Here is a 27258-nt window from a genome sequence, read left to right on the forward strand (position 1 = left end):
ACAGAGCCCACGCAGAGCAGCAAAGGCTGCAGCCCCCAAAATGCTCAAGCTCTTGCGGGACTGCAAGGGAGTACTGGCTTCATCTTCTCTCAACCAGCACAAGACAGCCAGGGGAAGGATGGTCTGGGGCCAGAGCACAAGCAGCTGGAAGGAAGCCCCTGATGCTGTGTTTTTCCTCACTCCCAGCACCCATCCGGCCAGTTCTGCAGTCCACAGTGAAGCCACAGGGCACTGGGCTGGATGGGGGCACTGCCTGGACAACATAGGATGTAAGAGGGACAGGCAGGACCTCCCTGCCCGCTTTGCTACGCTGCCCTCCAGCTCTGCTCCCTGCCCACTGACACCAGGATGGATCCAGGCAGAGTCAGCCATAAGCTGACAATCTCCTTGTACATCACAAGGGAGAAAACCATTGGAATTGCTCTGGCAACCTGCCTTTGGGGTGGGGAAATGTGATTTACACAATTTCCCCTTCTTTTATGGTTGTTTCTCACTGTAATCGTAAAAAAGGTCTTATAAAAACATTTGTCCTAGGGAATGTTTGGCGATGCAGCGTGTTTGCAAATCGTTCAGTGTCTAAATACATCAGCAACCCATCTCTGCAAGTCATCACTGCAATCAAACTGCTCCTCTTTCTCTTGACTATAAATGGTCTTTGCTGAGGACAGTTTTGAAGAGTGAGGAAGCACTCCCTCAAGCTGATGCACTGGGAAGAGGAGAGTCCACATGAACAGACCATTTCTAGAGCACAGATCTCCAAGGAGGGGAGAGGATTGGGTTTGATCCTTACCTCTTGCCATGGTTTTCCTCCAGCCTTTGGATCTTGATGCAATAAACTGCTTTAGTCCTTGAACTCTGGCACATGCTCTGTCTGACTGGCCTTAGAAACTTCAGCTCAGTGCTGAGCTTAAACTCAAGGCCAGAACTGGGGCAGGTCCCTAGCCCCTCACCACACAGAATAAACAGCCCATTTCCTCCATGGACCCTGTCCTTTCTCCACCATGGTTGCTCTTTCTGAGGGGATGGTGAGGGGGACACAACCTGTCTCAAGTGCTAGCAGAATCCCATCCTTCCAGGAGCCCTCTCAAACACAATCCCCAAGTCAATTGAGAGCTGGAGCGTTCTGACCTTCTCCCCAGCAGAGCAGAGAGGTTAAATTCATGAGCAAGCCTTTGATGTTTGCAAGCTTCACGTGGTACAAAACCTTCTGCTTTGATGTTCCTTTGAAAAGAGAGGAAACTCAAGGTGCGCAGTACATGAGCCCCAGGGAGCACCCGGACCTGGCCACCCACAACTACAGGCACAAGGACTGAGCTCTCATGCACCTACTTTTGCTTAAGGCTCGACTGCAGCAGAGCGAAAATGTGACCAAACACCTCACACCCACACCAGCTTCTCCCACACCAAACCCACCTTTGCTCTGCCGGTGGAGAACCAGGTACTCACAGCCCTGAGTATTCCCATGGGAGCTCCAGACCTGACCTCAAAGGTGAGGAGGACCCTGCCCTTTCCCATCTCTCAGACCCAGGCTGTGCTGGTCCCTCTCTTCCCAGTGACCACCAGCCACGGCTGGGAAATTCCCCCACTTAAGGGCCATAGGAGAGGTAAGGAAGCCCATTGCTGTGCCCCTCCTGCGTGGGTTCTCCATTGGGTTCCACACCAGCATCCTGCACAGCAGTGGCAGGAATGCCTAAGCCTCACGGAGGGACCTGCCACAGGCCCTGGCACGCTTCCTACCTTACGCAGCAGCTGAGCCATGGCTTCTCCCATCCATCCCAGCATCCCCACGGCTCCACCAACTGGTTGAGCCCTTCTCCCAGGGTCCAACAGAGCTGCCAGCAGGGTCAGGCTCCTCTCCATCCCCGAGCTCACTTCGCCTCCTTTTCCCTCTCCCACCTCCTCCCATGGGGAGTTTCCCAGCAGCTCAGTAATTAGCATCATCATCACCACCACTGCTAATAACACCACCACAGCTCCTGCCATCCAAAGCTCAAACAGCTTTAGAGCCATCATCACGCCTCTGTAACCTCCCCAGGGTAGGCAGGGAAGCAGCATTACCCCACCACACAGACGGGGAAGAGGGAGGTAAACAAGAGGCAGAGATGGGCAGCGAACCCGGGAGCTCTGACTCAGGCACCGCACCCGCAGGACCTCCCTGTGCCAGAGCCCTGCTGCTGCACCAGGGCCCTCTGGAAGGAGGTCGGTGGCTGTGCTGGCAGCAGCACTCACCCAGGGATTACAACACTGGGCTTGGGAGCCCTGGGATGAGGGTTTTTCCCGGGCATCAGTTTCCCCCTGCAAAAAGACCGTGGGAGAGGAGCGCAGAGCCCCACGTGTGCAGTCTGAGGTCACCCCTTCTGCTGGGACAGCAGCTACTGTGGCATCCCATAAAAGCATCCTTGATCAGTCGCTAGACCTCACCTCTAATTAAGGACTCTCTGTTTACTGATGGGTTAAAGAGGATTTTTGCTTTGAGCATTCACAGAATGAGGGATCGGGGGGGATTCCGGTCTCAACAGCCTGACCAGAGACAGCTTCTCTCCATCCTGCTTGGGATCTGCTACATTTGATTAAGAAGTTTCCCATGGATGGGAATTACAGCACTCACAGTCCCCTATAACAGACTGGCACAGCCCAGGTAGCCCCAGCAGACAGGGACAAAAAGCAGAACTCAAGGAATGGATTGCTTTGCTTTTGGCAAGACGACGTTGACTTCAACTGTTCTGGCCTATGCTACAGGCTCAGGCTGGCACAAGCGCCAGCTGAGCACCAACACAAACCAGAATTCACCTGAACACTCACCTACAAAGAGCACGAGCCCTGTACACAAGCTGTGTAACTCTGAGAAGCTACTGGCCTGCAGGAAACCCAATGAACCACTTGTCACTGTCATTCTTATGGGATATGGACAATGGTCCATTAGATACCAAAGAAGGGGCGTTCTTTAAGACATAAGACAAGCAGTTACCCTTCTCCCCCAGCCACTGCAGTGTGCACTGATCTATTCTTTTGGGGCACAAACCGAGACATTCAGTCTGTGCAAGGAGGAAGATGTCACTTTCTTCCACACACTGTTGCTCTGTATCCTGCTGAATTCACTCGGTTCCAAGCCTGTGTGCACCAGGAGTGCCTGGGAACTGAAGGGAAAACGGGCTCCCAGGGCTCAGCTCACAAACCCAGGGCAAGTGGGGAGCTCACACACACACACACAGAGAGGAAAGTCAGGGCACGCAGGGGAAAGGCCTCAGGAGAACAACCAGGCACAGCAGATGACTGCAGGAGCCAGGTGGAGCCTGAGCCTCCCCTCTGTACGCTGTGAGTCCCTGCTGGGTGGTCACCCATCCCCTGGAGGAGGGGAGGAGCAGCACATCCCTCCCCTGCTCACACAGTTCCATCAGTCAGGAGCAGCACAGCCCGCAGAGGCACCTCCTGCCGCTGGGTTTGTGTGTCCCTGCCTTCCCTTGCTCGCTCATGGACATTCACCAAACCCCATGTGTACTCTCACAAGGTCACTGGTGGTTGGCAGAGTCCCATGGGGCTTTTTCTTAGACACAGCCTATGTGCTCACAGCTACACCCTGAGGAATGCTTTTTGCCTTGCTCTTGACAGAGTGTGGCTTTTGTTTGGCTCCTGGCTGAACGTCTGAGTTAAAAATACAAGGCTATTTTTGGCAGAAGTGGGTTTTTTTTTCTGCCTCTCTATTGCCTTGCATGCCCCCATGCTGCTGTCTCCTTCCTGGCTCACATGAGTTTTGTTTTCCTTCTCAATGATCGTGTTTGCACCGGTGAGCAGTAGGAAATACTTTTCCTATTAGACCATTTCCATAAGCACCTCTGGGAATAAAGAATGAACTCAGAGAAGTCTAAAAAAACCCAGCTGGTGTAAAGATCCTGCCTCCAGTGACCAGAGCTGAAAACCAGCAACGCCTGTGGTCAGAGAGGGCTATGCACATATGTACATGCACACAGGTACAGCAGGATGCGTTCGCCCTGTGATCCTCAGACCAGGAACAAAGGACTGAATGCTTGGAGCATCCCCACTCTACAGACAGGCTTCATCCCAAGCTCTGCAGCTCAGACCCTTTCTTACGCAGCATGAAAATAGTTTCTTTTGCTTTTCCTAAATGCCAGGAAAAAAAATAGGCCTCTCTTTCCTGGCTTGGATTGATTCCATCCGGAATCTTTGCATGATCGCAGTGCTGTGATACTGTGACAGTCTCAGGATAAAGCAAGAGCCCAAGCACCCTCAAGCACCCATGCACTCATTAAATCTTTGTTGTTATGCTCCCTATCTCCTGGCAACGCCAAGCTGAGGACTTGGGTCTTCTCGCTTGAGATCACCACGTTCTGATGTCTCAAAATCCCCTCCCATGAGCCAGACACATGCCATCCTCTGTGGGTGTGATCCCCATCTCCAGGACTGAGAGCAAAACCAACACAGCTGCAGGAGCCCTCCCCAGCACATTGTATTTGTGTGTCACAACATAAACATCAACACAACCAGAAGATAGCAGCCTAACAAAGAGCTAAAGACATCAAAAAGGCCCCTGGAGAGCTTTCCAGGACACGGAGCCCCACCACCTTCAGAGGAGCCAAGCACAGACTGAGTCAGAGCTCTTCAACACCAGCACAGGATTTGCTGCATGCCAGTAACCCACAAAACACTGACACTGGGGCCAGCTCCTGCTCTTCAGGAAGCACGCTCCACCTAACTTGCTTCCAGACAATGATTTTCATCATCTCTCCCTAATGATGGATGAATTCAAAGAGCCCACTCTGCCCATTGCCACTCTGGAGACCATCAGTGCGATCAGGACATGAGAGAGAACAGTTCCTAAGGTCCTAGATTTGGCAATGGCAAGCAGTGTTTTTGGTTGCTCATCAAAAACACTGCAAAGGGTTTTGTTTCTTGAAAGCCACAAGCCTGCCCCTCATGGGCCCCAGAGGGCTGATCAAGTCAGGCTCCACAAAGCAGGGGATCCCAATTGCTGTGTTCTTTTGGAATTGGAGTCATCGCATCCTGAGAGCCCCATACTCAGGAAGGCTCAGGTCTAGACTCCAGTCCCTCAGGAGAAGGTTACAAATACCACCATTAAATATCAAGCTCTCATAAACTAGCTCATGATGGAGGCTCAGAAAAGCAGAATGTGTCTATAGCTGCCCAACAGAGCTAGATGCGGGCTCTGTTTTCCAGCCACAGCACTACCCCAGAGCAGGATAGAAATGAGGTTAAGAACCAACACACTGTAAGAAACTCCTGGATCAGTACTAGAAGAAAAGCATCATCTTCTTACCGACTGAGAGACCTGGACTCGGACTTCGCTGGCATCCAGTGGTGATGGACTTGAGCCCGGGGGCTTCCTCTCCGAGCTGCAGTGGTGCTCCCGGTATTTCTTTGACCTCGCAGGCAACAACAAGAACTCTTTCCCTGAGATCTTCAGGTCTCCCACATGATGGCTGTCCCCATTCTGGTCCTTGGGAAAGCAAGAAACAGTCATTGCACAAATTGCCTGCCTCTGGTTTATGTGGGGATCTGTTGGCAAGCATCCACAGAACAGGAGACAGAAGCAAGAAGTTAATGTGGAGCTCGGGTGGTGTGAGCTGCCACTCCTCATGAGCTGGGTTGAGTGAGGACATCTTATCTATCCCTACAGCACATGGTTTTAGTGAGTGGAGAGGAAGCATCACCCAAGCAACACACAGTAATCAGCTTCTCCACTAGGAGCAGCAGCATTCTCTGAAAACCCCAGGTATACAGGTAGAGTCATATGGTTTATGGGCATGGGGAATGAGGGATGAAAGGTCCAGAAGCACTCACTGCTGCTAGGGATTTCTGGCAACCACACTCAAAAGCCTCTTCTAAGCAGTGGCAAGCTCATCTTGCCCAGGATACCAAGCCCTTGGCACAAGTCCCTCCACTTGTTGTATCTTCACTTCTTCCCAGCGCCCAGCCATGCAGCAGCCTACACCAAACCGTGGATAACCCAACCATGCCCCAGGGAACACAGCTTTCCTGGATGCTCCACAGCATTTCCTACCTCCAGGAGCTGGCTCCCAGCACAGATGGAGCATTGTCTGCCTCACTGTCTCCCACTGCTCTCAGCAAGTAGGGCCCTTACCCAACAGCTTCCTAAAAGGCGGATTAACACGAATGCCTGGAGTCCCATTCTGCTCTTTTCTCATGCTACCAGAAGCACATGGGGGCTGCAGGCTAACATGACTAACTGCAGCAGACAGTTACAAGCCGTCCCCTGTTCTCTCACTGCTGTCCTCCTTTGCTCCCTGAAACGCTTGTGCTCAGTGCACCCATGGACATGAAACACAGGATGATCACCCCTGTATAATGCATGAGCAAAGTGAGATGGCAGAGGCTACATGTTTCTTGAAGCGTTTGTCCCTTCCCACTGCAGCCCCTTTTCGAGGCCCTACCCTCTGCCTTGCTCTCCCATTCTCACCCCCTTCCCATAAGACATGCACAACTCTATCCCTTCTCTGTCAAAAGACTCAAGTTTAATGGCCCTGCCTGTATTACCATAACAGCCTCATTACTGCTGTCAGGCAGATGAGGCCCTGCTACAGAAGCACCAGGAATATTCAGCATTTAGCTCCAAAGACACTTACTAAAGGCACGAGCCACTTTACATCTAACTGGTGGGAACTGAGTGCCTAAACCTGCTTAATGCTCTGGGCTTCAGTGCTTCCAGGCTGCAAACCACCCTGTTATCATACATAAAGCACTGAGGGGATGCCCCAGGGTGTCCTCACTGCAGCAACTACAGACAGGAGAAAGAAGCCCAGGAGATGACCAAGGGCCCAGGGGGTTGGGATTTAAGGGCACACAGACCAAAGAGCCAACAATACTGAACAGGATCTGAAGTCACAGCACATCACCAGCACACTGAGATGCTGTAGCCAAAATAGCTTTTCCATTCTTTGCAATACAAACAGGAATATCACGAAGGAGTAAGGAGAGATTGATTCCCCTGAATGCTATTGATGGGACCAACTGCAGCCAGGCTGGCATCAGCATTTTGAAAAGCAACTACAGAAGTGGATTTCAGAACTGGAAAGAAACTGCCTTACAATGCCCTTACTGCCTTAGAGCCTCAGACCACTTAGTTCTTGACAAAAAGAATAGATGACTCAATTACAGCAAGCAAGAACCTTCAGGGTGAAAGCCAGCATGTGATGAAGAGATTTTTTGTCTCATAGAGAGGAACAAACAAGAACCAATGGCTGCGAGCTAAAACCAGAGAAGCTCAAAACAAGGAATAAGGCACAGGTTGCACAAGGATGATGAGGGAAGCAGTGGTCCTGCTGTCTGCTGCCACACTCAGAACAGACGTGGGTGCCTCTGGAGATGCACTGCCCAGACACTGCTCTGTGCAGGGGCACTGGACAACTGACCTGGGTGGTTATGGGATTCCCTGAGGACTTCGAAGGCTGTCTCTGGCACAGACAGTGGGCAAAGGGTGAGGTGATAACGAGGGTGCTGGACTGATCACAGTTCACTCTGCTGACTGATTCCTCACCATTGCAAGCTTGAAGCCAACAGCCCTCTTCCATGAGTGTAATCACCCTTCCTGGGAGCTGCACTGGGACAGAGGAAGTGGAATTGCATCCAAAGCACTTTTGCAAGGAGAGGTGAACCTGCACGCACCCCTCAGGACCACTGCAGGGGGAAGAGGACTACTCACATCTGACTGCAGAGTACCCACAGCACCGTTTGCTCCATCCTCCCTGTGAAACCCCTGAGATCCCATAACCTGCCCGAACTACTGAACCAGCTTCAGCTTTTACAGCAAAGAGTAGGAAACCAACAGCATTAACAGCAAATCACACATCAGCACAACTCTCCTTGCCAGTCCTCGGGTTGTGCTGCTGCAATGAGGATACATAGTCAAATGTCTCCCTGGCACCAGCTATCACTGCCCCTGCCACTATCAGCACCCTGGAGCTGGAGTCAATGGGTTAAAGCAGCTCAGAGCCAAAATGGCCAACGGGCAGTTGGGAGAATTAACAAAAATGCATAAATATGTTTGACATTTAGCTCCCCAAATGAGTTAATTCAGGGAGGAGCTTTTCCCTGGCCCTCCCAGTGCTCACTGGGAGGTTTAGGCACTCAGTGGGTTTGCAAGCGTGAGGCTGTTTCCCATTGACTGCACCTTCCTGCAACTTGGGCAAGCTTTGTTCTCTCTGCAACACTCCTGTAAGAGGGAACCCCTCCCTGGACACTCAGGAGAGTGCCTGGAAGCACTGGATGAAGGAACATCATTTGTGCCAAAGCCATTCCCAAAAGGCAGGGCACAGCTGCCTGCCTGGCCACCTTCTCTGGGAAAGAGCATGAGCAAGCCCCATGGCAATGGGCACACGAGGTGATCCTGTGCAGGATCTCCTGAGACGTTCAATCAATCCCTGGGGGTGGAAAGGCTCAAAGCATCCACTGTGGAAACAGCCCTTGCCCTGGGGACACTGAGGAAACGCTGAGCTGGTGGGTCTGACATTGCCAGCACTGAGCCGGAGCAGGGGGAATCCTTAGAGCCCCTTGGAGCAAACCCCTCTGCCTCCTGCAACACACCAGCTCCTGCTTCTGCCCTCTCCTCCCCTGTCTGCTCTGCTGGGGTAATAAGGCACTGAGATTTGCCACCAGCCACTAAAGGGGCTAAAATGCTAACCATTATCCTCTCAGTGAAGGGCTGGGTTTGCAAAAAAGCACAGAAGTGGCTTTTTCAGCTTTCAGTTAAGTGCCTTTTCAGTCAGACCAGCTGTTCCTCTCCTCCAAGCTCTCTAGAAACCCTCTTTGGTTAATCCCATTGACTCCAATGATATCTGCTAATTGCATACTTCCCTGCAAATGAAGCCAGTCAACAAGCCATTACAGATTCCTACTGCTACTTCATCTTTGAGGCCAGACATCTTTGCTTACCTTTTCAGAAGGGAACTTCAGGAGGTCTAAGCTGTCCATGCTGTTCCTTTGGAGTCTCTTTGGCCTGGCTCCTGCAAAACAACGCACTCTCACATCAGGAGGGTGTCCTGCACTGGCAGCACTAATGTCACACAGACAAAGTTCAATGCAGAATGCTCTGCTCCTGTTAACTACAAAGGCAAAGGGATGGGATGCTGCAGCTGTGCCATCCTTAAGACTCACATGTGGGGGGCTTCTCTATTGCTTTGGGTCTATGATAGCACAGTCAGCAGCAGTGAGAGCAGTGGGAAGCTTGTGCTATCAGACCAGTAGCAGGGTCACACTGCAACCCTGATCTCAAATGAGGCCTCTGGAATTCAGGAGTGACAAGCCCCATCTAAACCACAAAAGTCACGGGACTGGCATGGCAAAATGAGATCAAAGCCACAGTTTAATACTTTGGTGCATTTGTTGCTTTGTGTTTCTAACTTAAAAATGTGTCTGGGATGCAGCTTTGAGATTTCTCTACAGTCACAAGGGCTAGAAAAGGAAGTGAAGGGGCAAATATTTTCTATCATAGGTTCAGCCATAAGAGGAGCAAAACCTTGCCTTGAACCTGACAGAGAAATCCAAATTTGGCAGCATTCACAACAGCTGTTTGAGATTTCATTCCAGCAATAACAGAGTGGGTGAAACACAGTTCACTTCGGACCCCTGCTTGCTAAGCTCTCCTTTACATCCCTGGCTCCCTCCAGCCTGCTTCCAGCTGCTGCTGCTTGCTCGCTAACAGCCAGGGTTACACGATGCTCCTAGGATGCCTTTACCATGTCCTTACCACTTCTGCCCCTCCACTCTCCTGCCCTCCTTCCCTGATCCTTCCGTAAGGTTCTGTTTAGCTGAGCACCACGCGATGCCCAACGGCAGCACCCAAAGCCGTCACCTCAAGATCCCACAACAACTTCCAAGCTCCAGGGAAAGCCCTGGGGGAGGGTGAATGAATGCATGCGAATTGAAACCCATCACCCTGAGAACGGAAACCACAGAGCGCTGTGTGGCTCCTGCAACAGCAAACTCACCAAACCTAAAGATTCCCCCATTCCCAGCACCACTGCTTATGCTACAGCAGCACCCACAGACCCCATTCTAACCATGGTGCCACCAAGTGCTCACTGGACAAACTTGATGAGAGAGAAAGCACAGCGTTCAGAAACCAGGTCAAGTCTGCACGCGGAACATGGGGATTAGATGGAAAAGCCACCAGGCAGCAGACACCAGTGCTTCAGAAAGTTCAACTGCGTTCAGCTCCACGAGACACGAGACAAGCTCAGATCAGCTGGGACTTCACTAAAGGTCATGCACATACATCACATCTTAGCTATAAATGGCCTAAAGTTCATTTCGCTGCCCCTCACTCCCCTAAAGTGATTTATTTTTGCAGCCATAAAGACTCACATCAGCAAATCAGTTATGAGGCTTTGGGTTCAGAAGGGACTGACATCAGGCCCAGAACACATGGATGTGAATACGCAGAGAGCAAGGAAAACCCAACGACAAGCAGCCATCATGTCTTCCAAACGCTCCCCCTTTCCACAAGGCAAAGCCAGTTGCTCGCTTGGCAGCAGTTCAGTAACAACAGGATCTCATTCCGGAAGGTCAGCGAGTGCTGCTGCCATTGGCGAGGGTTCAGACATGGGGCTGCATCCCTTTGGAGCAGGCAGGAAGAAAGGACTTTGCTGCCCTCCACAAAGCACACAGAACTCTTCATTTCACCATTCTTATTTCAGTCTTCACTTAGTTTTACTAAGATCTTGTATAAAGTACCTTATGTTTATGAACCTCCTTAGAGCAGGTTGGGAGAGGCTCATGCTGTTAGCCACCAATGAAAGGTCTGGGTTATTTAGTAGCTGAACACATCCATCACCACAGCCTGGATGTGCACTCAGCCATGAAGACAGCTGAAATGATCAAGCCCAAGCCCCCTCCCACCATACGATGGGGAGAGCTGCACCCCTCTCAGTGGCCAGACACCACCCACTGCTCTGCCAGAGGCACTGCTTCACTCTGTACAGGACTCCCCTTCCATGCCCTCAATGCCACCCAAGATTACACTCCCCCAAGGCATCAGTGATGTGTGTTTTCAGCTGAGAGGACCCAGAGCTCTTAAACAGAAGCCAGCTTAGCGGGAGACACAAGCCCTACACCCAGCTTCCATCACTCCCCTGCACTCCCTGTGGGCATCAGCGCATTCTGGACATGGCTATAGCTGCTCTTGGCTTCCCACAGAATAACCTAGAGTCTTCTGCGTGGAGCAGCGACATGGGTCAGGAATAAAAGCCACCAACAACCACTCCATCAGCTGCTACACTTGGGTTTCAAAGCAATGCCCAAGAGGTGAAACCAGCACCTGGAAGTGAGCGTGCGTCACAGCGGCTTTTAACGGCCACTTCCAGGAAAGCAAGAAAGGAGCCAAATGTGCCTGATTCGATAAACACCCATCATTGCCACCGGGCTGAAGGTCCTTAATTACACACCTCCATCCTCAGGTGCTTCTGTATGTTTGCAGTAGCATTAAACCGCTGGCCAGAAAGCATTAATCTCTGAGCTGAGAAAACCTGCTTTCCCCTCTGCTAATTTAATAACGCAGTCAGCTGAGACTGCCCCGGCAATCAGGGCACGCAGAACAATTTGTCTTCTTCCCTTGTTTTGGTGCTGGTGCTCCTCTGTTACCGTGTGGATTCCACATTCACTTGAGCTGAGAGGGGAAGAAGAAGGCAGGAGTTTCAACCCCAGCTTCAGAGCCACCCAACTCATGAAACCATAGAGCCATCAACTCAGTTATTTTCTTCCCAAAGATGCCACGGGCAGCACTGGGGCTGAGCGCTCGCCCCACAGAGCCCCCAACTCTGCCATCCCGCTGGTCTAGCATGCAGCACCATTCAAACAAGTAGCTAGAAGAATTAAGAGGCTACTATCAGTCAGGGCTATGGTAGCCCAGATCCACCCAGGCAGCAATTCCCACCGCATGCCTGGAGCTTCTCCCCTTTACTCCACACAGACGGGCTCCACGCACTCATCTTCCAAGAGCAGATTCCCATACTCACAAGCACCCCACGCCGGACGGAATTCCGTTAACTTTCCTCCTCCGACCAGGAGGCTCCGCAGGGAACTTCCAGCCTCCTCCGAGCTCTTTTCCCCACAAATACCTGCAGCCCTGCCCAATCCTCAGCAAAAGTTCAACTCTGCCCCTTTCGCCCCAGTGCAGACCAGGAGCAGCAGCCGTGGATGCAACAGACTGGGCAGCTCAAAACCCGGGTCTGTTCCTCTGCAAGGTTTCTTCCTCCCTTTCCAGTATTTATTGGCATGTTTACCAAGCTCGCTGCAGAGCAACGGAAAACCTCAGGGGCATTTCTAAATGCTCTCTCTGTCTGTAAGGTTTACTGAGGTCTCCAACAGAGCGAGTTGAAACCTTCTTGTGAACATCAGCTGAGCAGCGCTCCTGACTGGCTGCATTCATGCCTTGTTTTCCTGCAGCTCCTCGGATGTGGTTCTTTCACATGGGATTTTTGAACAATCTCCCCCCATGAACCAAGGGGGAGGCATTTTTACTGTTGGTGCTGAGGTGCCTTTAACGGTTCTCACATTCTTGTGATTTAAAACTGGGTGAAGCAGTCACCTCCCTCCCTGAAAGGGAGCACTGGACTCCAGGGAGGGGGAAGCGCACTGCTATAGAGCTAATGGTGCTGTATGTGCTGGCCTGCCTGCAGGTGAGGCACCCCTGCTTCCTCCACCTCACAAACACTCCCTGCTCTTTGGGATGCTAACCCAACATATCCATGTCAGACACCCATCTAGACCCATCCACTTTGTCTCAGAGATAGGGATGGGCCCTCTGCACATCCTTGTGCTTCCTGTGATGACATGGATGCAGGAAGTTTTACTTAAAGTCTCTTTTCATGTCCAGGTGTTTGGCAGTGCATGCTCCATACCTTCCTTGGGCTTTTTAAGCTCATTTTAAGCAGAGCTGCGCCAGGTCCTTCATGTCTGAGGAAGAGGCTAAAACCAGAGAGCTGACATGGCCCACACAGCAAGCACAGCACCTTCCCCCCATTCTTCTCCTGTTCCCTTGGGATCTGTCACCAGCTCCATACTGCCCAGAAAGGCAGGATCAGTGTGGTCTCTGGATGAAAGAGAAAACCTTGAAAACCAAGGGAAGTCTTTGGTTTTCAAAGTGCAATTACAGGAGAAATGCTTCCATAGCAAAAGTTCTTCAGCAGTACCTTGCTATGAAGCGTGATGTAGCCACAGAAAAGACAGGGAAGTGTTTTATCACAGGATAATGACGGGCTCACGCCCTGTACATCTGCAGTAGAGCAAAGCTGGGTACGCAGTGGGAGCAGCTTTGTTCTCTGTGGACAGTCTCCATCTCTAAGCAGTGCTCCTGAGATCGCAGTTGACAAGATCGAGCAGAGAATGTGTAGCAGCGACTCAGGGAGCCCTGCCAGGAGCTCTCATCAAGCTGACGTGTGCTTTGATAACTCCGAGGCTCTCCCCCATCTCCAGCAGCTTGGAGAGCTGCCTACTCCATCCCTGCTTGAGACAAAGCGAAACCCCCCCACCACCGGTGCAGATCAAGCGACAGTTCTATTTGCAGGCTGGGAACACGCTGTATCCCTCCGGGGTGGCTGTACAGGAGGAAGCAGAATTAAACCTGACAGTGGACTCCAAAGACAACCGGTGGGGAAAGGTTAGACAGCCAAGACTTACATGAAAAGGTCAGTTCTCTCTGTACCTGTATTAACTGAACCAACCTGGCTTTTGGGTTAGTTCTTCCAGCCCAGACAACAGCCTCGCTCCTCGGTACAGAGCCCAGCAGTTCAGACCCTTGATTTGGGGCACAAGACTGGTTTGGCATCCTGGTTTTTAAACCAGGACATTTGTAAGCCCTCCCAGGCTCAGAGGTGACAGTGGAGATACGCTCCAGCACTCCAAATGCTCATGGACCACCTCAAATCATACGCTACTGACATATAATCAAGGAAAGCTCTGCCAAGCTCATGCTCCGTTATTACAGCAAGGAAATGGGGGAAGCAAGCACAGCAGCGAGAAAAGAAAGGAGGAGGGGAAAAAAAAGCAGCCTCCGGTAGGACAAGCATCTCATTTAATGTTTTAATTAGTCTTCAAAGACATAATGGATTCTGGCACTATAAATCCACTTGACCTCTATTATTGCCAGCGCTTGCATGATAAATGCTGGCATTTGTTTTCCCCGTTGTTACTGGGGTAGAACAATACTTCCCTTTAACCAGAGAAAGCAAATAATACCAGTTATTTATGATGACTGCACTGTAAATCACTGGCATCAAGCTGTTGCGTGTTGATCCATGGGGAGGACCATCTGCTTCCACCCAGTCCTTTAGACAGGAAAGGACCAGGGGAATCCTGACAGCTCTGGCCCCTTCTGTGTCTGAGGACAGGACTAGATGGGCAAGACAACAGTTTTCTCATTTATTTAAGGACTCTTCTGGCTGCCCAGTTATGGTAAAAGCCAGAAGCAGGTATGGATTGCAACAGAAGGGATAGTATACATGAAAATAATGATGTCAACCCATAGCCAAGGGCCAGGGAAAGCTGCAGGGAGGTTGTTTTCAGTGTGCTGTCACATCAGATTTCCCCAGAAATGCTTTGGCCCCATGTGAGGCCCTTCCAAGCCTCAGCTCTCCATCATCAGAGCCAAAGTGACAGGAATGAAACCCCTTCTGCTGGGGAGATGGGGCTCCAGTGTGTGTGCTGTGCTGTGCTGTATCCATTGACACACAAACAGCACACAGCTGAGCAAATAGCAACCTTCCACACAGATCCAAGCACTTCAAAAACCTCCAGGATAACAACTTTGACAGATTTTTCCTCTGTGGCAAAACTGTTCCTTTAAAGAAAAAAAGTACATCCAATAGGTGGTAATAAAGAGAAGTTACTTCTGAATAGAGATGCTCATCTGCCTGACTTGGCAGAAGATGCTTTGTGCACGTGTCACCCGTTTCGCATCCTCCAGAATCCAGTCTGACAGCTGAACAACTGCAGACAGCAGCGATGCTGTACATCCACATGGCACCCAGCAGCACCTTTGCATCTGGCTGGCTGCAGTCAGCATCCTCAGATGGGGAGAGGCAATGAGGAGACACCCTGGACCACATACCAGAGGAGCCTTCACATGGATGAGGTAGGACTTGGAGCAGAGTCCTCCTTGGAGACAGAGATAGCACCAGGGAGCTGCTTTCCCCCAGTGGGAACAAACCCAACGTAGCTCAGGAAAGCTGCAGTCTTTGAGGACAAGGTGATCTTGCATCCTGTAGCCTTACAGCTATTAGTAATGGTCATGACATTGGGCACCTCTTTGATTTCAGTTTCCCCCCACGTGTGCAACAGGCATCAGCTTTTCTCTGACTGAGCAAGGCTAGAATAAGACTTAATTGCAAATAAAGTACTGGCAATTCAGGTCAAAGAATGAAGCATTTTGGTGTGTATTTGCAGGATCTAGACAATGCAGAGGACCCAATTATACAGCACCTAACGGATAGTCAAATACAAGCCTTGGAGCTGGTTGGAAGCTTAAAGTCATATTGGAGGTGGCTTCTTACAACCATAACCTCCCCCAGGCAACTGTCTGCTTCTTGGATTAACAGTTGTGGGGACAGGAGGCTTCTGTGGGAGATAGATGAATGGGGTGGAGCAGGCTGGGAAGAGGCACATGGCCTCAGGGCTAATGCAAGAGCAGTGTGAAAGGCTTGGCAGAACACCTGGCTGGCTTCTGAGAGCAGGGTTTTCTCTGCCAGGAGAGAGCAGTCTCATGACCACCCATCCTCCATTACCAGCTTGTGTTGAACAAGCAGAGATCAGAAAGAAACCGAGTTGAAGCTTAAAAGTGACACACAGTCATTGGGAAGCATCTCCAGCAGGCAGCCAAGCCCAACTACACAGCTGTGTCCTGCAGGCTGAGTCAGGGAGGGCAGAGAAAGAGCAACAGAGAGCAACGATCCAACACTGAGCAGAACCCTCTAAGAGGAGGGACAATGCACTCGATCCCTCCTCCTGGATGCTGTTGTCAGTCAGTCACCACTTGCAGCAGCCAGGCACTTTCCAGCTCCTGGAACACACTGGCCACACTGGACTTGGAATTCATGAGCTCTGTCTCCACAAGCTGCCAGGTCTCTTTCTTCGCTAAGCAATGGTCTGTTGTCTGAGGGCTTGCTCCTGCCAGGCAGGGGCCAGTCCTGCTGCCAAGGGAAGGGGCATGGCTCCTGAGGTCGGGCAGGAGATAAAGGTGGCTCATGCTGAGGGTCTGGCCTTGCCTTGCTCAGGGAAGTGCCAAAGCAGACCATGGGCATCCATACAAAAACCTTTAAGAGAGAATAAGGATTCTAGCTGAAAGAACTTTCTTCTTCTTGGTCCCTTTCTTGCTCTGTGCTGCAAGAGGATACAGTAAGCAGAGGCATTTTGTTCCTAATAGTAATACTGTACTCTTAGACAGAAGATCATCGTAACCATAGGCATTTCCTATTTTGGCTACCAAAGGAAACTGCCTGTGGAAAGTGCATTCAGGACCCAGACAGCACACAGCAGAGCTGGGATGGCTGCAGGAGCCTGCAGCAGCAGCCAAAGGGAACTTCAGGCTTCCCAGCTCAGAGCAGGAGCTTGTGCAAGGACCTGGCAATTTCCAGAGAGTCAGCTCTCCCCACAACAAGAGATCTCTTGATCCAATGGATGGCTTCGCCAAAAGCCACGTTGTACCTTCTCCACCACAGGCTTCAGGAGCTGGCTTCTCCCTCACCCTCCCTTGGCATTAAGATAAAACAAGAACCTGAGTTCCGTTAGCACAAGGTCTTTGCCCCCAGTCCTGGAGGGTTTCCTCTGCTGGGAGCTGAGAAGCCTTGCTGTGCTTCACATGGATGCTGGGAAGGAGGCTCAGGTGCAGACCACGCTGTGAGAAGAACTTGAAATACTTCTTGATGCTTTGAGAACATTCTAAAACCTCCTAAAGCCAACACTGGGGCAGTCTGAAGAAGGCTCAGTTACTCAGTTTAAATCCAAATGACTCAGAGGTTCATCCCCCCATCAGTGCTGCTGATTTAACAGCTCCAACAGCAGAGATTGCTCAGATTTAGGAAACAATCAATAGAAAGATTAGGAGGAGGCATCCTTTAGAAGTCCTAAATCCTCACCCAAGCACCCCCCATGCAAGCAGCACTCCTGGCATTCCTGCTCTGCTCCCTTCAGCATCATAGCAAGGACCACGGCAGACTCAGGTCTTTCTGACACCTTCCTGCAGGTGCCTTTCTGGGAACATTTGTGCCAACACTCCTCCAAGCTCGGAGGCTGAGGCTCCACTGAGCATCTGTCAGAGCACAGTAAAGCAACCAGACCACTTGTGTTCTGCCTTCCACTCGGCCAGAAGCTGCTCTGCCTCAGTCAACAACCTCATCCATCAGAGCCCTGCATAAGCAGGTACAATTAACCAGCACAGCCTCAGGCTTTCCTTTTTAGAGTGATAAAGGCTGAGCTGCAGCTCTTGGGAAGAATTAAATATAGCTGAGGATACTGAATACTGAGCAATTCCAACTGCAGTGCTCAGTCTGACTGGCAAGAACAGGGCAGGCTCCATGCTGAAGCCATTAGTGATGTGACTCCTGTGATCATCTGCCTGGCCCCTGCACTCAGAGCTCAGTGTGCAGGGCTGTCCCTCTGCACACTGCTGCTCTCAGGGGGCCACATCTCTCCTGTCACCCAGCACAGTCCTTCACAGGAGGGTTGAGCAAGGGAGAAGGAGCATCCCTGTCCCTGGGCTTCCTCCCAGCCAAGGCACAGGCTGGCACTGCTGCCTCCCTGCTCTACGTCAGTGCAGGGCTGGTCAATCGAGCATATTTCAGCAGCACTAAACACTTCGTAGCGACTTCAAAGATATTTAAAGCAAGCAAACAAACAAAAACAAACAGGCTGGGAAACATAAAAGCAGATTCCTTCTATCCCTGTCTAATTGATCCAAGGGTTCAAAGATTCCTGTGAAGAAGGCAAACTCAAAACTGCATTGAGGATGCAAAGACCCATGTTCAAAGCCACACAGAGCTAATCACAGCTGGGAAGGAGGGGGATTTCATACCTACCCAGGCTCAGCTGCCCACTTCCCCACCTGAGAATACCACCTGAAGCATGGCTGCCTCCCACATGGGGATGAGCAGTACCCAGCACGGAGGCTCGGTGTCTGCTAACACACTATTGCTGCTGTCAGAGGAGGTGGCTGAGGCTGATGTGCTACTGGGAGCAAGAGCAAGGCAGCCCAGAGTCAGTTTGCACTTTGGAGTGGCACAGACGCTGCCTGGGGTGCTCCTGGTTCACTGCTACCTGCAGAGCTGAGTCCTGTGTGTCTGAAAGAGCAAGACCGCTCTCCAGGGGCACACTGTCATTGTTGGGAGAGCCGGACTCAACCTCTGTTTGCTTCGTGTTTCAGCTACTCTGTAGCCCCTTTCAGTTTGTTGCTTGAAGCTCTCTCTGTTTGTGCTTCTCCGCAAGGTCCTTGCTCTCACAAGACTTTCCCAGCACTCCCCTGGCCCCCAGCTCAAGCTTCTGACCTCCAATTGCACTCAGAGTATTCCTAAAGATCACAAAGAGCTGAGCAAGAGGAGCTGGAACAGCAGAGGAGGGCAGCAGACCCTCCTTCCACCCTCAGATTGCTGGTGGAGGGCAATGCCCAACACTTGGAAGCAAAAGAAACCTGTGAAGGAGACAGGTTTTCCCAGAACTAAGTTTCCTATGAAGGTTTATGGTACCTGCCTGATGGGGTCAGTGTGGTTTATCACATCCCTGCCCTACCAGGTGATTTTAGCATCCCGATGAGCATGCAGCCATTCCATAACCTTCAGCAGGGAAAAGAGTCTGAAGGGAAAAGCCCTGGAAATTCTCCCCAGCAAAAAGCATGGCTGGGTCCGAAGTCAGCTTGAGCCTCAACTCCCTCACCTGCTTCCCATTACAGAAACAGATGTGCCTCCTGCTCTAAATTGCTGCTATTAATAATATAAATAATTATGCTCTTCTAATAATGTAATAGGCGCACAGGAGGGTACCAAAGCTCCTCACAGATGTTAAATACATCTCCTTTCTCAAGGGCTCGGAGGCACACTGGTGGCCTCTTTTCCTCCTCTGAAGTTCAGAATAAGAGAGCTGAAGCCAGACTAAAAGCTAAGGAGAAACCAAGGGAGGCGCAGCCTGCCCTGCAGATCCATCCTCTCTCCAAGTCTTTGTGCAACAGGGACAGCACCCAAGATGCAGGTATAAAAGCATGCACGTGGCTCAGCGCCGCAACAGTCGCACTCCTTTCCTTTGGCAAGATGCTGCTGCCCAGCCCAATACAGGAGAAGCTGACTTTTACCTCCCCATCAGGTTCCCAGGACCCAGCAAGGGACAGTGGCCCCCACCTCCTACAGCAAGGAAGCCCTCCTCTGCAGGGAACCTGTCCCAGTCCCTGTGGTCCCCCCTTTATCACACCACAAACCCCTGTCATTCCCTCCAGAGAACACTCACTCTGTCCTTCTGTCGACAAAGCCCCGGCCTTGGGAACGTGAGCAACAGCATCACAGATTAAGGAGGTCAGTGCCACAGCTGCTCAGCCCCTCTTCCCACCCTCCAGCAATCACACACAGACAGGCATGGCTCTGGCTGTCAGATGGGAGAAAAATCACTGCTGGCTCCAGATGTTAACACAGCGCAGGCACATCTGGATCCCTGGAGGGCAGTGGGCAGCCCATGGGCCATGCACTCCCAGTTGTGCAGTGTGGTCAGAGCTGCAGAGCTCCTCTCCCAGGTAAAACTGGCCCAAACCCTTCCACAGTGCTCACCCTCCCAGTCCAACGTGCCTCATGCAGTGCTCTCACGCCCATACAGTCCTTGGCATTGCCTCTCTCCCCCTCCATTCGCCAGCCTAAGGGACCTGGCACCCCTCCAGCTCCTTTCCTCCACACTTTGTTCTGCCCCAGGGGCAGCAGCAGCAGCACCAAGGTTATTTTCCTGTTCCCCTTTCAGAGCAGAAGAATTCACCAGAAGGAAGCCCCTGCAAGATGCCAGGAGCGAACAGAAGGCTCCAGCCAATAAGTTTCCCAGCAGCTGTAAGGATGGAGCTGATGTAAAACAGGCGCTGGGGCAGCCGCTGTGCCTCACACAGCCTTTGAGGAAGGAGCTCAGCTCCACTGCGGCTCCTGTTGGGACACGGCAGGACATGCTGGCTCCTCACCCACAGCTCGACTCCTCAGGAAAAGCTCTAGCACTGACACAGCAGGCTACACCTTCAAGATCAATACAGAGAGCAAACACACAGAGCCGGCCCTCTCCCTCCCAGAACAGCCTGCCTCAACCCCAGCATCATCTGCCCTACGTCAGTCCTACCAGGAAGCATCATCTGCTCTACGTCAGTTCTATCAACAGGAAAGAGAGCACACGGCCTGGGAAAACGTGGCTGCACAGACAAGGTCATATTTAATCAGTGGGCACCTCCTGGGGTGCAGTTTCATCTGTGTGAATTAGTGAGCCTGTCCACAGCAACACAGCAGCCAGCTGGAAGTGCCCCACGCCAGAAGCCTGCAATGGGCAGGCTCAGGGTAGGCAGAGGCTCCCCGAGCTGCAGACAGGCACCAGGCTGTGTGCTGTGCTCTCCTGCTTCCCAGGAGTGGAGGCAGAATCACTCAGAGCAGTCAGTGAAACCATTTTGTGTGCTCTGACTGAGCCTTGCCACATCTTTATGTCCAGGTTGGGCATCTCTGAGGGTGTTCCAGGCGTGAGGCAGCACCCAGCATGCTGATGCTCACAGCCTGCCTTCACCCAATGCTGGACACTGGCTCCTTGGCTGCTAATGAGAACAGAGCAACCAAAAATCCCTGCCAGTCACCTTGTGGAAGCTTGCTTTATCAATCAGATCAGTTAGCAGGGCCCTGCAGAGCTTTAAAAGAGACAAAAGCTGATTTGCTGCTTGGTACTGGGGAATTTCATTCCTTATGCAGATTAATTCCATTAACTCATTCTGTGCCCTTTTGGGGGCCCTTGCAGCTCATGAGCAAACATACCACAGTCTCCTTTCTGCTAAAGGCACTTGACAGCCTCATCTTGCTCTGGCATTCACATTCCCTCCCCATGCACCACACCACGGATCTCAGGAAACCTTTCAATGCCATCAAAAGCCCCCAGACTCACCTTGTGCTTCATAGCCAGAATAGAGATGAGCTGTCCCCGTGTCTTCCTCCCCAGGGCCCAGGCCGAGGGCTGTCCTGAGCTGGGCCATGTTCCCCTGCGCTGTCAGCTCACCGCTCCGGTCCCCGATCTGCAGGGGGAACCAACAGGGCAGTTGGTTAAAGGACACATGCTCTAAGTAAAGAGCCACTAACAAAGGGGTTTGCCAGGCCCATATCAGAGCAAAGGCAGAGCCAGCCAAAAGGGAGCTTGGAGACACCCAGAGAGGTTATACAGCCCAGCTTTCACACCAAAGCAACTCTCTGAAGCTTCCTCAGGGATGCTTCAGGTGAGGTCCATGTGTGCTGTGCTATGCACTGCCTGCACCACAAAACATGATTCTCTGGAGATCAATACAGGGAACTGAAGGGGCAGAGCTCGCCCACTGCTACAGAACTAGGGCAGAGCTAAACCTGCATGTCTGGTCCATTCTGTAGCCACATATGGCTTGGCAAAGAGCCCTGAAACTCTCAGCCCCCTTCCTCCAGTATTTCCATAGTTACTGAGCACCAGACAGCCACGCTACTACCAGCCATGTGGGCAGTGCCACACTCAGGGGTTGGATGCTCTGAAAGCCCTTCTCTCCTGGCTCCGATCCACACAGCTTTGAGTTGTTCCTAGTGATCTGCCCACCCAAGGCTCCAGAATCCAGAGCCCAAATGTTAACTCATTCCCATCCAAGGAAGCCAGTTTACACCTTCAGGGAGAGATCTGTCCAATGGCTCCTGCTACTTCCATGGGAAGTCACAGGACATGCTGCTGCAGCCTCCTCAGTTTAACCAAACAGAAAGTTACTGTACTGCACATCACCAGTGAACACAGAGGTCACTCAAACAGCCTTGAAGCTTCAGAGGAGCAGCAGCTTGTTACAGAGGAAAACCTTGGCTGTTCCCTTGGAGAGGCCAGACTCTTCATTAAATGCCTTGCAATAGCTCACTTGTGGTCCTGTGAGATAGGCTGCAGTGGGAGCCAGCCTAGGACAAAGTCATAAATCCCCACATTAGTTATGACAAAGCCCCAGCACCAAAGGGAGGCAGATCAAACAGCTTATCAGGCACAAATCCCCCACCAATTACAAGAGATTTGCTGTTGGCATCATCTCCAGAGAAGTGACTGTGTCCTGGTTCGGTCCCACAGTCCTTGATGCTTCCCTGCCTTCCACACCTTCAGGGCCCTGCCAGCATCAGAGGAGCACACTGGCAGGATCTACCCTGAGATTTAGCCAATCTAAACGCTGAATACAAGAAAGAAGAACATGCAAAGGCCTACAGATGGTGATGTCAGTCAGTGCTTCAGCAGGGCAATTCCTTCATCTGGGAAGACTAAAGAGGCCACGGCCCATTTCCTCATTGGAAAGAGTGAACAATGGAATTCTGGCTCTCTGTACTTCTGGGCCACCTAAAACTGCCCTGTGCTCTTGTGCCAGGGAAGCTGCAAGCTGCAAGTGTGAGAGCCAGAGGAGCTGCACGCATGAGGCCCCACATGGCAGGGCAGTGTGGTACAGGGTGAGCTGTGCTCATCCAGCATCAGCAACCAACTGCACCAGCACAACGCTGGGATCCCACCAGCTCCACATTGAGGAAACAGCTTGTCCAATTGCAGTGCAAGCCACAGCAGGTTCAAAGCACCCAGGCACTGGGTGAAGGCAAGTACCTTGCCCAGGTATTTGCCAGCAAATCCAGCCAGAGCGCAGCTGGGATCACAAGGTCCATCTCAGTGGGAATCTCACAGCCTTGCACTCAGGAAAGGTGGATCTTACTGAGAGACTGGGTCCCAAGAGGTATCCGAGCTCCTTCACATCAGCTGGGGTCATTACACCTTGGCTAGCAGACTGGACAACTAGCCCCCAAGTCCCTTCTCACCCAGGAGTATCAGCTGTACAGCAATGTACAGCAACGGGGTAGCTGTAATTAAGGAGAAGATGGGAGACTCCCATTAAGAGAATATTTCCCAGCCAAGTTCTGCAGTTCCTAAAGACTCCACTGACACAGCACATAGATAAGGGCTCTCCAGAGCAGCTGGAGCAAGAAAAAAGCCAGAGTAATAGAACTTACTGGCACAAAACAAAGGCTTCCTCTCAACAGGGGGGACCAATTCCCTCGGATCTGAACCAGCTTCTCTTACCTCCTGGGAGATTTCAAGATGTTTCCTTGCAAAGTGCAGCGCCTGTTCATGGCTCCCCAGGGAGACATAGGCATTGCCGAGACTCCAGCAGGCTCTTCCTTCTCCCACCCTGCAAAACAGGAACCTGGCAACCCCAGAAATGCTGGGCAGAACCCAGCAGCCCTGTCGGGGCCTCCTCCGAGAGCACTGACAGCCAGGCCAGCCCCAAGCTGTGCTTTCACCCATGGAAAGGTTCTCCCAAGGAACATGAAATGCACTGTACACCTTCAACTCTTCTGATGCTGAGGGCAGTAAGATCAGGGGACGAGCAGTAGCCTCAGAAGCAGGCTTGCATCCACAGTGGCCAAAGCTAAACAGGGTAGGAAGAGCCCGGTTTGGCTTCATTTGTGAGCACCACCCTGAAAGCAGAAGCCACAGCTCCTGTCCAGCTTCCAGCTCACACAGTGCAGATTCCCCTCCAGACATGCACAATGCATCAAGGGGACGTGCAACATCAAACCCCAGCCTGGACTGGGTTGGAAGGGACCTTAAAGCTCCTCCAGCTCCAACCCCTGCCACAGGCAGGGACCCCTTCCACTGGAGCAGCTGCTCCAAGCCCCTGTGTCCAACCTGGCCTTGAGCACTGCCAGGGATGGGGCAGCCACAGCTTCTCTGGGCACCCTGTGCCAGCGCCTCAGCACCCTCACAGGGAAGAGCTTCTGCCTAAGAGCTCAGCTCAGTCTCCCCTCGGGCAGGTTCAAGCCATTCCCCTTGGCCTGTCCCTACAGGCCCTTGTCCCAAGCCCCTCTCCAGGTTTCCTGCAGCCCCTTCAGGTATTGGAAGGCTGTAATAATGTCTTCTCCAGCCCTTTCATTCAGCAGCAGCCCAGAGCTAAGCTAGCGAGAGCAAGGCAAGAGAGCACTGCAGCACGCAGCACTCCTGCTGAGCACCAGCACCGCATCACTCAAGATGCACGCACAAACTGGAAGCGCCTGCAAGAGCACCAAATATCGACCTATTTACACAGGCCCCCAGGGCTGCTGCCTGCAGGGAAAGCAGGTGAGCATGGACCCTGCATGCAGCCCGCAGCCAGGCTCCGGGCATCTCTGGAGCAGGTTTCAGCATCTGTTTGCTGCTGGGAGCGTGCTGAGCTCTGCAGGGGGGCAGATGTGGGGGGCAAGGGATAAAAAAAGCCCCGGGGGCGCGGGGGGCGGCTCAGCATGACTGCAGCTCTGCAGCTCCCTTGGCAGGGCTTTGGGCGGGTTCATCAGCATTTAAACGTTCCTCCTGTCAGCCTGTTCAATACCTTCTGCTCACAGGGTGTGTTCCCAGGAATGCAGGAGCCCACAGGCCTGCACCCCCACAGCATGATTCACCCTTGGGTGGGATTAGACCTTCTCTGAGCAGATTCTGCCTCAAACAGAGATCCTGGGTAGTGCCATTCATCTCCCATTGTAATGTCTCTGCTCCATCTAGTGGAGGACGTCCAGGCTTCCCGAGGGCCATCAGCAGAGCACTGAACACGGGGCTGCTAAGTCACTTGAGCTGCAAGAAGGCTCCAGGGTTACAAAGAACACCGAGGAGGAAAGAACTAACCTCTCAAAGATATGTATTTAAAAAAAAAGGAAAGAGTGAAAAGAGGCCAAGCCTCCTAAAGAAGAAGGAATGAGGCCAGGTTGGACAGGGCTTGGAGCACTCTGCTCTAGGGGAAGGTGTCCCTGCCTGTGGCAGGGGTTGGAACTGGATGAGCTTTAAAGTCCCATCGAACACAAGCCAGTCTGGGATTCTGTGAGGCCAAGAAGCAAAGCACATAATCTCCACTGGCTCTGTGTAGCATCATTCGTATCTACATGGAGGTTTCCAGCCTCAGCCCAGAGCAGGAGGACGAAGTGACAGGTATATGTGCCCCAAGCACACAGTTCCTGAGAAAGATACATTCTTGTGAGCTTGAAGAAGCTCCTAGGGCCCTTTTGGGATAAAGCAGCAGTAGCCACGTGACAAAGCACCAAATACAATGCATTTTCTTCAGCTACCTCTTACTAGAAACCTCACTCAGCCCACGCAGACAAAGCATTCAGGGCACAATCTCCAGGTTGGAATGACACAATAGAGGTGTCAGTCACGGTACTTTTCCACAGATGATGGGACTGAGGCCTGAGAGATTTCTAACGGCTTTCCAGAGTACACATCACTGATGTTTAACCCTAGCAGCAGAGAACAGTGCCATCAACAGGGAATGGTCAGGGCTCTGAACACACCAGGGCAGAGGCACCATCCCCTGAGGCAGTTCTTTACCTGTCTCCCAGCTCCTGTGCTATCACCAGGTGTTTTAGATGGTACTCGACGGCTCTTTCATAGTCTTGAAGCAGCGTGTATGTGTTTCCAAGACTGTAGCATGCCTGGGCTTCTACTGCTTGGTCTTTGAGTTGTCTGGAGAGCTGGAGTGTTTTCCTACATGGAACAAGAGGGGATGAAGAGACCTGGTTACTGAAGGGCACCTTTACAACATGACAGGAAAGTCACCACTTTAGCATGTACTGCATTGAGGTTGGTGCCTGTTACACACTGCTGTCAAGAGGCCGCATTACTCGCCACTGCTAAGCACCGCATATACAACTGGCCTCCAGGTCCCTTGTCACATCCCCCCGAGCCCGTGAATTCACTGCAACAGGTCGAGGTTTCCAGGGGACGTGTGCCCCAGCCTCTTCAGCCCCCATCACTTACTTGTAGTACTCAGCAGAGATGTCGAACCTCCCAAGGAAGATGTGTGCGTTGCCCAGGTTGCTGTACGCTCTCCGCTCGGCTGCCTTGTCCCCAAACTCCTTGGCAATAGCGAGGCGCTGCAGCAGACACAGGGGGCTGAGGACAGGCTGCACACTACCAGGTTTCTGTTACACAGCAACACTGCTGGGAGATTAATGTTGGTTTGCAAGGCTCCCACCCCCCAGGGTAGCGGTGCACACCCTGCTGGGGCTGGATGCAGCAGGAAAGCTCCCTCTTGTGCAATTCAGCATCAGAAAGGGCCTTTTGAAAAGTGGTAGCAGTATCACATCCTCCTCTAAGTCCTACTCCAGCCTGGCAAGTACACATCTCTCTAGCTAAAATGCAGAAGGTGCTACACACATACTTCAACGGGTGAATAAACAGGAGAACAGAGCACTGTAGGTCAGGCTGTGAAGGGATGTGGTTGATCAGACTAACAAGCAGGTCCCAAACTAGAGTTTTCCTGCCCTTCTCCAAGCCCCTTCTCCCACAGCCCTGCTGGCTGCTGCCCCCAGCGTTTAAGAATCACAAGAGCTGTGACAGTGCTGCTGACATTCCAAGTTGCTGAACACCCTCCACTGCAAGGAACCTAAAACAGGAGCTGAACTGTGTTTGAACTGGGGCAGGGACTGTGTCACCTCCCCCTCTGCAAAGCTTTACAGAGAGCGATGTTCTACAAGCATCATTTATTCCTGATCAATTGCTCTGCCAGCAGCTTAATTAAATTCATGGCTTGCATTTATTAAAATCTAGGAGGATACAAATTAAGAGCAGAAAAGCTTTGCCAGGCCCAGCTGCAGCTTGCCCTTGGGTACCTCCTCTGGTTTCCAAGCCAACAGCCCCCTTCCCTCAAGCTGCTCATCAGGTGCTAATGGTGACTGGTCTAAGGTGTTACTCAACATGAGTTAGTGCAAGAGGGCCAGACCCAGGGGTACACACAGGGCTTCCTGGGCTGTGATGAGAAGAAAAGCCTCTCTCCTACATCCAGTCACAGCCCCTGGACCCAGGGAGAAGGCACAGCAGTCTCCTACCTCCTTGTGGAAGGCTATAGCTTCACTGAAGTTGCCAAGTAAGTACTGGGTGTTGCCAAGGTTGCCATAAGCACGGCCCTGGGCAGCTCTGTCCCCCAGCTCCTTCACCAGGGACAGGTTCCTCCTGAAAGAAACCAGAGCAGTAACATCTGGTGAGAACAGGCAAATCTCTGCAGGAGACACAGGAAAGAAA

The 27258-nt window shown here is 52.0% G+C and overlaps 1 protein-coding gene across 3 annotated transcripts in view; it reads right to left on the minus strand.

The window, feature by feature from the left end:
* The window catches only part of GPSM1 (G protein signaling modulator 1), a 69072-nt gene that overhangs the window by 16219 nt on the left and 25595 nt on the right, over nt 1-27258 (minus strand). For all 3 annotated transcript variants that reach the window (XM_061352427.1, XM_061352428.1, XM_061352429.1), the window contains 7 exons: nt 27066-27189; nt 25996-26111; nt 25567-25722; nt 23293-23401; nt 21133-21259; nt 8926-8996; nt 5294-5473 (listed from right to left, as the gene is read on the minus strand). In XM_061352427.1, the coding sequence (XP_061208411.1) occupies nt 5294-5473; nt 8926-8996; nt 21133-21259; nt 23293-23401; nt 25567-25722; nt 25996-26111; nt 27066-27189 (883 nt within the window). The remainder of the gene's footprint in view (nt 1-5293; nt 5474-8925; nt 8997-21132; nt 21260-23292; nt 23402-25566; nt 25723-25995; nt 26112-27065; nt 27190-27258) is intronic.

Source organism: Neopsephotus bourkii, unplaced genomic scaffold (genome assembly GCF_033783945.1).
Source record: "Neopsephotus bourkii isolate Nb327-2 ecotype Australia unplaced genomic scaffold, CSIRO-AGI_Nbou_v1 NB_659, whole genome shotgun sequence".
In the NCBI taxonomy this organism is placed as follows: domain Eukaryota; kingdom Metazoa; phylum Chordata; class Aves; order Psittaciformes; family Psittacidae; genus Neopsephotus; species Neopsephotus bourkii.